The sequence below is a fragment of the Pteropus vampyrus genome, unplaced genomic scaffold, assembly GCF_000151845.1.
Source record: "Pteropus vampyrus isolate Shadow unplaced genomic scaffold, Pvam_2.0 Scaffold19, whole genome shotgun sequence".
Lineage (NCBI taxonomy): Eukaryota > Metazoa > Chordata > Mammalia > Chiroptera > Pteropodidae > Pteropus > Pteropus vampyrus.
In genome coordinates, this window is record NW_011888800.1 from 1,781,890 (window position 1) to 1,792,722 (window position 10,833).

At 45.9% G+C, this 10,833-nt stretch overlaps 1 protein-coding gene across 2 annotated transcripts; it reads right to left on the reverse strand.

Moving 5' to 3' along the window:
- Positions 1 to 1,289: 1,289 nt before the first annotated feature.
- ACTC1 (actin, alpha, cardiac muscle 1) lies at positions 1,290 to 6,685 on the reverse strand. 2 transcript variants are annotated; one of them, XM_011354869.2, is made up of 7 exons: positions 6,469 to 6,685; positions 5,707 to 5,857; positions 4,264 to 4,588; positions 3,458 to 3,619; positions 3,143 to 3,334; positions 2,160 to 2,341; positions 1,290 to 1,615 (listed from the first exon to the last, which is right to left on the reverse strand). In XM_011354869.2, exons 2-7 carry the CDS (start codon positions 5,833 to 5,835, stop codon positions 1,472 to 1,474), a joined length of 1,134 nt encoding a protein of 377 aa, XP_011353171.1. In that variant the 5' UTR covers positions 5,836 to 5,857; positions 6,469 to 6,685; the 3' UTR covers positions 1,290 to 1,471. The 2 variants fall into 2 exon arrangements, with proteins under 2 accessions (XP_011353171.1, XP_023383496.1); XM_023527728.1 differs by lacking the exon at positions 6,469 to 6,685 and adding an exon at positions 6,251 to 6,371.
- Between the last annotated feature and the right edge of the window lie 4,148 nt (positions 6,686 to 10,833).

Here is a 10,833-nt window from a genome sequence, read left to right on the forward strand (position 1 = left end):
AGCACAGAAATTGTGCCCTGATTTATTTTTATGTCTCCTGCACCTACTAACCTGCCTGGCCCAGAGTCGGGAACCTGTTTCCTCGCATTTGTTTGTTGAATGAATAATATAAAGATACAATTGCAATCTTGAATGATAATGACAATGGCAACTTACTAAAGATATCTGATGAACCTAAAATATTCTTTTTGAACCCAGATTCCCAAATGCATGTGCGATAGAGTGGGATTACTCTTGATATACTATGACTAAAGTTTTATGTCTGTATGTTTATAAATTTAGTTTTAAACTTTATGACTAAAGATGATTTTAGAAGCACCATTAGATTAGATGTCAGAAAACCTGGGTGCTTGTCTGGGGTATTCCACAGAAAAGCTGTTTAACATTGCACCAGTTATCTAATCTCTGTGTCTCAATTCCCTCATCAATAAATGAAAGTTCAATTAAATCCATCCAAATGCTATAACAGTTCATAAAAAATTAATCTGAAAATTAAAAAAATTTAAAACTTGTGCAATGAGATTGATTTCTACTTTCCAAAGTTGATTTCTTAAAATTCATCAGCTCCCACCAGGCTTACAGGGAGTAAAGGGAATATTGTGGCTTTCTACTCCCCTTCCTCTCCAGGACTTCATAGCCTTCACTCCACTCGACCTAAGATGCCCAGATTTCAAAGAAATGAAGAGACTGAAGACCCCTGTCACTGAGTAGGGAGAAGTATCTGGTACCTGTTTCCTCACATTTGTTTTGAACCTGCACAGCGGTCCCGATTTGTTTAGAGGGCATTTAGAGTGGGCCTAAGTGGCTGGGCTTAACAGTCAGCTGGCCTCAGTGTCTCGCCACTAACATGCATAGTCCTCAAGAATACAATTGAAGAGTCCAAGAATTGAGAATTTAACCTAATTTATTTAAAAATAATCTTTGACTTTCTCACTAATGATATATATGTGGTTACAAAAGCAGCTGCAACATTTGCTAAAACAATAATTTTTAATATTCACAGCGACTAATCTTAGAGAACTGTTTTTTCTGATTCCATTTCTTGCTTATGTGAAGCTAAATCTGATCCATTTTTCAGATATGAAATAGATTCATGATTCTGTCCCAAAGTACAAAAGCAAAATTTAGTCTTGTAATCATCAGATAAATGTCATACTAATTCATCTGATGAACTTTGTGGGACTGTAATATTACAACGCACCTGCTGTCGAAGTCACCAGTCTTGGAGTTCATGGACTAAAGTGAGTGAACACTGACCCCACTCGAAAAGGAAATAAGAGAGTCTTTTGTAGGTTGCAAGTCCTGGTCTGGTTTATTTATAAAGCAATAAATATTAGAAGCACAAATAAATTGCACGTGTGTAAACAAACTGTACAATGATTGATGAGAGATGAGGGAGGGTGGTTTGGAAGACTCCAAGAAGCATAATACTGTCATCCTGAAAGTAAGGTAGACTAAGAGAGAAGGCACCTTAGAAGCATTTGCGGTGGACGATGGAGGGGCCTGCCTCATCATACTCTTGCTTGCTAATCCACATCTGCTGGAAGGTAGACAGAGAGGCCAGGATGGAGCCCCCGATCCAAACGGAGTACTTACGCTCAGGGGGGGCAATAATCTGTGGAAAGAAAACGAAGACTTCCAGTGAATTCCGAAGCAACAGAGCAAGCCACATCTTGGGTAGACTCACAGAAAAAATGTTAGATATTAATTCACTGTCATGTAAGATACTTCATACCACAAATCAATATGGCTGAATCATTTTTATGCACTTTCTTCTATTTCATTATTTCTATTATCAAAGACACTACAAAATAGAATTTCCCTACTTCTCTGAACTTGAGTATAACGTGGCAACAAGTTAAATGCATGGTGAGGCCAAACCCAATAGTTAGGAACTTTTAAAATGTGTCGAAAGATTTAAGTTAATTTTTTTTTTTCTGCAAAGATTTATTTTTATTCACTGCTTGAAAGCCTTTTTAAAGTCTTGGGAACAGTGCTAGAAAAATCAGAAAAAGTGTTAGAAAAAGTGCTAGAGAAGCTAAAAGGTAAAATCTTTAGGAGACAGGAAGCTAAGTGTGGGGAGAAAAAAGTTAGGAATGCAGTTTCTGCTTGGAATTCCAAGACCTGCCTAGGCTCCCCCATGCACAGAAGTTCTTTACCTTAATCTTCATGGTGCTGGGAGCCAGTGCAGTGATTTCTTTTTGCATGCGATCAGCAATCCCAGGGTACATGGTGGTACCTCCGGATAAGACATTGTTGGCATACAGGTCCTTGCGGATATCAATGTCACACTTCATGATGCTATTATAAGTCGTTTCATGGATGCCAGCAGATTCCATACCTAGGAACATGTTTTAAAAAAAAAATTACAGGGCACTCTGGCCAGGGGGCTAGGATAGAGGGGAAAGAACAGGACTCTGTGTTGTTAAACTGTCACCATTTGTCTCTGAAACATATGTTCTTCTATAAGATACACTGCAGGGGATTTGTGGAACAGGTGTCTCTAAAAGTGCTGACAGACCATAATAGACTGCCAAGAAATGAACAACTGTGTTTAGCACCTGTTGGAGTGAACACTTGCTATATCCATCAGATGTATGAAGATGTACTGGAAAAGGATAAGACAAACACTTAAGTTAAATTCATGCAATTTTTATGTATGGACTAAAATAAGGTCCTCACAAGCTTCCTCTTGGAAATGATTCCTTAGGAAAATTGTTTGGTGACATATAAATGTCCAGTTATTACTATGAGGATGATTCTTGTTGCATTTAACAATGAGTAACTCAAAAGGAAAGTCTCGCTACTTGGTAATAAAGCTTATTGGAATAAATTGGCACTCGTGAGTAATCATCTCTTTCCTGTAGGTATGGATTACTAAGTTACTATTCTGTCTCATGCTATATTTCGAGATGAAGTCAGTGTGTCATCCTTTACCATGTCACTGCAACAGAACAGTGATGGCCATCTCTTTAATGAACCATCAGAACCTGAGACTGAATGAACTGTGTGGGACTCCAAGCTATGACTTCTTTTAACTCAAGAGCCCCTTAATCCTTCTTCATTCTAATAGATTTTATTCTGGGACCTTCCAAGATTTCCAGCGAAAAGCTGTGCCTCTGCACCAGACCCTACAACTCACCGATGAAGGAGGGCTGGAAGAGCGTCTCAGGGCAGCGGAAGCGCTCGTTGCCGATAGTGATGACTTGGCCGTCAGGCAGTTCATAGCTCTTCTCCAGGGAGGAGGAAGAAGCAGCCGTGGCCATCTCATTCTCAAAATCCAAGGCAACATAGCACAGCTTCTCCTTAATGTCACGGACAATTTCACGTTCAGCTGTAGAAATGAAGGGTATCACAGTTAAGCTCTGAAGAATGAAGTTACTGTGAGGAAATAGGTGGATTTGCTGGTGCAAGGAAAAAGCAGACATGTGCTGTGGCAGATGAAACACACACTCACCGGTGGTGACAAAGGAGTAGCCACGCTCAGTGAGGATCTTCATGAGGTAGTCAGTGAGATCCCGACCAGCTAGATCCAGACGCATGATGGCATGGGGCAAAGCGTAGCCCTCATAGATGGGGACATTGTGAGTTACACCATCCCCAGAGTCCAGAACAATGCCTGTCAGAGGAACAGACAAGGAGGTAAATCCCTTTTAGTTGTGTCAAAGCCTACTTCCAGTCTTGGCTAAGATAAAGTAGCATTGGGCATGGATCCAGATAAAATTAGATCCTTTACACAAGAAGAATAAAAATGAGCATAATGGATGCTAAATATGAAGCTCGCCACAGATCATCCTTTTAAATATTGTGGTAGAAAAATTTCCCCAGGACACTTTCAAATGACCATCCCTCTGTCAGCCATTAGCACATTATGTAAGGCATCCAAGTCTGTTTTTCTTTCCTCCCATCTAACTTACTTACATATATTTCTTTCTTTTTTAACTCAGGCCCTGAAGGGAATATGGGTTCTCCTTGGCAATTTTGCCCAGGGGCTGTGATGGTATGAACACATATCAATGACTGCTACATTCCAGGCTAATACATTGTGTAGAACCTCATCTACATACTTTCAGCTCTTAGACACCTGTGCTCTGAAGCTAACCTTGGGGTACTATGATTACCTTTCTCTCTTAGCACAGACACTTTCCCAGGGAGTGTGAGGGAAGGGATCATTCTTTTTTCATTTGGGGAAGCTGATTCACATCAAGATCAATGACTTGGGAATGTGATTCATCAGTGACTGTCCCCAGAGCCCAAACATACCTGTGGTACGGCCAGAAGCATACAGGGACAGCACCGCCTGGATGGCCACATACATGGCGGGGACATTGAAGGTCTCAAACATGATTTGGGTCATCTTCTCACGGTTGGCCTTGGGGTTCAGTGGGGCCTCGGTGAGGAGAGTAGGGTGCTCCTCAGGGGCTACGCGGAGCTCATTGTAGAAGGTATGATGCCAGATCTTCTCCATGTCATCCCAGTTGGTGATGATGCCATGCTCGATGGGGTATTTGAGAGTCAGGATACCTCGCTTGCTCTGGGCCTCATCTCCTACGTAGGAATCCTTCTGACCCATACCCACCATGACACCCTATAAGAAGAAAAAGATGGGAAAATCAAGCTTCCACTATGTCAGTAATATGAATTTATATCTAACTGCCCAAGTCAAGGAATACCTTATAAAGACCAGAAATAATAAATAGGATTTTACCCCAATTTAGGAATATCACTTAAAATCAATCTAATACCTTCTTCTATCTGCTCCCCAAGAGATATAATTCTATTGTTTAGAAATAACCGGGGGGAGGGGAACAATGCTATTTTACTGAAGTAGAGCCTTACCTCATTTTAAAAATACCATAATGCTTTCATTAAACTATGAAGCTCATCACCCATGTTAACTAAAATATAAATGACTACATTGTGAAACGACTGCATTAATGACACACTGTTATTCTCCTAAGGAAAGATTTTGACATTCGTCAAGTGAACATAAAAAGATGGGCTGCTATGCCATTATCACCCTGCTGGTGAAATCCAGCCTGTCCAGCGCTGTCCTGGGCCCACACAGTTTTCCCTGGCAGGCTGTCTGACCAGGCATGTGGCAAAGCCAGAGAGTATGACATTTCTCTTAATAAACAAGGTGGTATGTTACTATCACCATGGCACTTACTGCCTCTGTCACGTCTGGATTCTAAAAGCACAACAGCCAGGAAGCAGATAGATTACATCTTTTGGGAGCCCTGTCAACTGGCTGTGAACAAGAGGGAGGAATGTGGGTTGGCTCTGGCTGGTTGACAGAAGTTATATTATTATAAGTTTTGAACAGGACTGAAGAGGGAGGCCAGGGAAAAAACTGAAGTGTACAAAAGGTAGAGAAGACCCTGAGGATTAAAGATGCAGGTCAGGAGTGGAGGAGAGAAGCTGCTGCCTTTTCGCACCAGGGAGTTGGACTGTTGGAGAGCTCTGTTCCTAAAGTGGGCAGGAAAATGATGCACCTTTCACATCCCCCTTCCGCCACGGTGTGAGAATTGCTGGTTTTGGCTTGGCTTTGAAGCTAATCCACCTTTTCCTCAAGAATTCATGAAACAGGAGGGGCAGGTGAGACATTTCCTAGATTGCTGGGCTGAAGAGATGGCCGGAAGAGGTGTGGAGTGGGGCTGGAGACTGCTCCCCGTGAAAGCAGGCCAGGCTGGGCGGCAAGTGTACCTGGTGCCGTGGGCGGCCCACGATGGACGGGAAGACCGCGCGAGGCGCGTCGTCGCCCGCGAAGCCGGCCTTCACCAGCCCGGAGCCGTTGTCGCACACCAGTGCGGTGGTCTCCTCGTCGTCGCACATCTTGACACAGCTTCAGCGAGGTCTGCAGGAAGAGAGTGGGGCGACCCACGCTCGGTGTCTGTGGAGTTGGCTTTTTCCTCGCCCGGGAGGAGGGGACAGAGCAGAGGGGCTGGGATACAGGCCACCTCCCTTCCCCTCGGGACAGAAAAAGAAGGGTGGGAGGAAGGAGCGGGGTTGGGGTTGGGGTTGGATAGAGAAGGGGAGAGGAACCACCAAGGCTCCCTGGACAGGGGGGCTCACCCTCTGTCCCCGGTGCAAGGAGTGAGAGTCACCTCCCCAGGTCCTCCCCGGCCCTTTACATTTTCGCCCTTTCACAAACTGGGAAGCTACTTCGGCCCCATCCCCATCCCCATCCCGGTCCACGCCTGTGTCCCAGCTGGAAGGAAGAGCGCCCGAGATCAGGGACCCCCGACACCTTATGGGGGACTGTAGGGCTCCCCTTCCGCGCCCCTCTCCTGTGACGACCCGGCACAAAAGAAGTTAGAACCAAGTCGAAAAGTTAGGTCTTCAAAAAAAGAAAAAAAAAAAAGTGCCAGGGCGGCCGGAGCGCGGGGACTGGCTCGGGGCGGGCTGGGCGGACAGGTCCAGTGCCGGGCGGGGAGAAGGGACGTGGGCGGGGTGGCGCTGACTCACCGTCCGCGGGTCGGGCTCGGCTCGGCTCCGGCGGCGGCAGGCGCTGGGTGCCGGGCGCAGGGTGCGCTGCTTTATAGCGCGCTGATGGACGGGGTCAGTTGGAGCGGCCGGGGGCAGGGGTGGGGGGCCCGGTCGGCCACCTTGCCTTATTTGGTCGCCTTCACACCACTGAGGAGCGCCGAGGCCATTCATGGAGCCAAGGGCAGGGGAGAGGATCAGCCAGGGGCCCCCCAGACCATGTAAGGAAGGGGAGGGGGCAACCAGGGGGATAGCCAAATAGGGAGCTAGGGAGGGGCGGGCGGTGAAGGGTAGGGGGCAGGAGAAGACTAAGTGACGCCTTCCCACCCCTCCTGCTTCCTGGATGGGAGTGCTCTCTGGGTATGCTGTGGGCTGGTTCCTCCGCAGCCCCTTCAGCCTAAGAGACAATAAGCCACATACAGGAGGGAAGTCTTGGCACCCTGCCCTCTGCTAAGGCGTCCTGACAGCTGGGCCAGGGCAGCAGAGGAGTGACAGCAGCTTCTCATCTTGCAGGACTAGGAGCTGGAGGAGCAGAGCCCTGGCAGTCCTCATAGGCCCAGAGGGCACCAAAGCAGCACCTTTGAGTGGCCAGAAAAGGGACAAGGCACCTTTCTGGTCTAGTCTCGACCAGCCTGGACGACTCAGGGAGCTGGGGCCATCCTCTTCTAGGGCAGAAAGCTGAGATTAACCAAGGCCACCTTAGTCCCCAACTCACGCATGGCTCAGGGTCTGGCCAGGGACAAGGCTTAAGCAAACCTGTGGGGAGAGCTTGGCCAAGTCTTTCTAAAGAAGGGGTCAGGTTTACCCCAGCCTGGATATCATGTAGCTCTTCATGCTCCGAGGGTTTTATTTGAACTCAGACTCTGGTCTTTTGTCCAGGTCTTTGTCCCCTGCTGCCAAAGTGAATGAAGAAACAAATGCCAAAAGTAGCTTGTCCCCTTGAAGGTGGATAGAGAAAAATCTGTAAGCTGGGGGCAAGACCTTCATTCCAGCTGGAGACAAGACTGAGAGAGCAGATATTATTGTCAGGAAGATAACAGCAGCTTCAATCATATGAATATATCATCTGGATAAGCAGTATCGTCATAACCAGGAATGATTTAGAAAAGCGGAGTCTTGGGTCTCACCCTAGAACTACTGAATGAGAATCTATATTTTAGCCAGATGTCCAGTTGCTTTGTATGTACATTAAAGTATGAGAAGCATTGGTATAAATGACCGATATCAGCTCCCTGGAAATAGATTTCGAAGGATCTTGGGGCTTTGGAGAAAGGAACGAAAGACAATGTGAAGCGGGGAGTGGGGAAAAGATCAGAGACAAGAGAAGGACACAGATCACTAGTTTGCCCTGGGGTGCCCTGTATTCTCAGTCCTTGACTGGCACTTTGATTTTTAATGCTTGCGTTTTTCCTCCCGTTCACACCAGTTAAAAATAGAAAACTGGGCACAGGCATCCATCTCTAGAGTGGTCTTGGATTGATATGCTGAGAAGGCCTGCTGATTAGATACTTGAACAGACTGGGGAATGCTGGGCCCTCCCCGCCGAGCTCCCCAACCATGTTTGGGTTAGTCTGGAGAAGAAACTGTGGGGGCAGCTGGGTGATGGAGCCAGGTGAAGGGCCTGGCTGGGATCTCTCCCCGCCAGCAAAGCAGGCCTTTTACAGTGAAAATGCCCATGGACAGCCTGCAAAGAGCAGAGCTGCCTCAGCTCAGGCAGATGCAGAAAAACCAAGAAAAAGAAGACACGGGACTGGTGTCCCAGCCACACAGGCCTGGGTTCACATCCTGCCTCTATCACTTACTACACATTTGGTCTTGGGCAAGTCACTTCACTGAGCCCCAAATTGCCCCTCTGAAGAGAGACATAATAATTCTTTTCCGGCAGGGGTTATTAATTAGTGTAATAATTAGAGACAAGTGAAAAAAACACATAGATGATAAAAGCAAATTGTAACTATTACAATTCAGTCATAGTGATCCTTTTGGAGGCAGCAGTAGCTCTCTTTGAATCGGGTCAATTTCATTTATTTATTGATTCAGCAAATATTTATGCAACGAGAACTGTGCTAGTCACAGGGATACAGTGATTAATAAAACAAAGCCAAACTCATACTGCAGGGCAATTATATAAAAGTCAGACAGTCATACTACATGCTGGGGAAAAAAAGGAAGGAATCATTGAGACAGTCACGAAAAGAGGGATCCAAAAGAAAGCTTTCCAGAAGAAGTATCATTTCATTGTTTTTCAAGTTGAGTAGATCTGGAGTTCATGAACATTTGTGTGAAAGACAGTTTCTACTTGGAAGTGGCTGATGGCAAATTGCCACGTTCACTGCCATATGTGCAAAAGGAACTCCCGGAAAGTCTAGCTTATCACTGAACACCATGGTTATTGACCTGAAACCTTTGCAAATACTTCCCTGACTGGGGAGGCCAACTGCAGCCCACCCACCTCAGGGTCAGTCTGCCCTGCTGGGGGTGGGCACATTAGTAGAGCACTGAGACCAGTTTCATGAAACAATCCTCACCCTTAGAATGTTTTAAAAACAATTTTTTTTTGTCCCATTTTATGATAAGAAAGAACACTTTTTCCCTTAGAGATCTGTAATGGTTGGATATTTGTGAATTTTGATACTGCTCAATTTCCACATTTTAAAATGCTGAACCCTATTTCATGTGTTTTAAAATATAAGTCAATGGGAAAGTAATATTCAATGACTGATTTTCATTTGACACAATTTTTCAGGGACCCATTTAATTTGAAAATTGATATTGGCTTCTGTCATGCCTATTGAAGTATATAAAAATGACTTTATCCTCTGTGGCACATTCTAGATATTTTCTTTTTTAAAAATTGTGGCAAAATATACATAACATAAAATTTACCCTCTTAACTATTTAAAATTGTACAGTCAGTAGTATCAAGTACATTCGCATTGTTGTGTAACCAATCTCCCCATTTCATCTTTTGATGTGAATTGTGACTAAAATGATTTCAAAACCCAGGAATGGCTGTGTCCTGCAGTTTGAGAAAGACTGATTTGTATCCTAAAAGAATGAATATTCAAATCCAGGCGCCTGAGTTTGCGCCCTGTTCCTCAACACTACCCCAAAAGCCCCCTAGTCCACTTGGACTGCTGTCCTCAGAGCAGAATGCCAGAACCACTTGCAGCCAAATTACCTGGGCTGCCTAGTAGAAACTCAAATTCCCAGGTTTTACCCTGTGAGATAGAATCTGCATTTTAAATAAGTCACCGCCCCACTTCCCCAGGTAATTCACAGAGCTAGAAAAATTTAGCATCGCTGCCTGGCTGTTTCTCTCCAGACCCAGGGAGCTTTACTAAACGCTGCCCAAGCTGGCCAGAGTCCAGCTTGGCTGACCTTGAGCATCCCAGCGGGATGGCAGAGCCCGGATGGTCCCCAGGGCTCTCCAGGGCCAGCGAGGCCCCTCTGTGCGGGGACAGGCCGTGAGGGAGACGTGCAGGGCAAGCTGAAGGAACAGAAGGTGAGACAGTTCTCCCTGCCCTTGCCTCAAGGGAAGCCTGTTTCATCCACCATCTGCTGGGATCTGGAAGGGAGCGCCCAGCCTCCTCCGGGCACTGGGGGATTAGCAGTCACTTATCTCAGCTGTTCTTCCTTTTGAGGTGTCGCAGTATTTACAGAGAAGCCAGAAACAGAGCAAGCCACACTTAATTCCTCCCCATGAGCCCTCCCTGTCTCCTCCTGCAGCCCCTCCTGCATTCCAAGGGCTGGAAGGGAGGGGGAGGCTCTTACTAGACCAGACAGTGGTGAGGAGCCAGCCTTCCTAAACATTTCTATGTTCTTCCCCTACACATTTGTTCACTCTCACTGTCCTCTGGCTGGAGCTGGGTTTCAGTTTTCATTAAAAGAAGAAAGGGATGTGACTATGAGGGATGCAGACCCCCACACATCTTGGTGCTCAGACTTCAATACCAAGGCATGCCTAATCTCTGCCACATGCTTTCTCGCGTTCTACATGCAACGACCAAAGAGACTACCCCCAGGGGGAGGCTATTTCAACTCCAAATAGACTCTGTTGTTGGCAGATTCTGGCAGTCCCTTCAATCATATGAATATATCATCTGGATAAGCAGTATCGTCATAACCAGGAATGATTTAGAAAAGCGGAGTCTTGGGTCTCACCCTAGAACTACTGAATGAGAATCTATATTTTAGCCAGATGTCCAGTTGCTTTGTATGTACATTAAAGTATGAGAAGCATTGGTATAAATGACCGATATCAGCTCCCTGGAAATAGATTTCGAAGGATCTTGGGGCTTTGGAGAAAGGAACGAAAGACAATGTGAAGCGGGGAGTGGGGAAAAG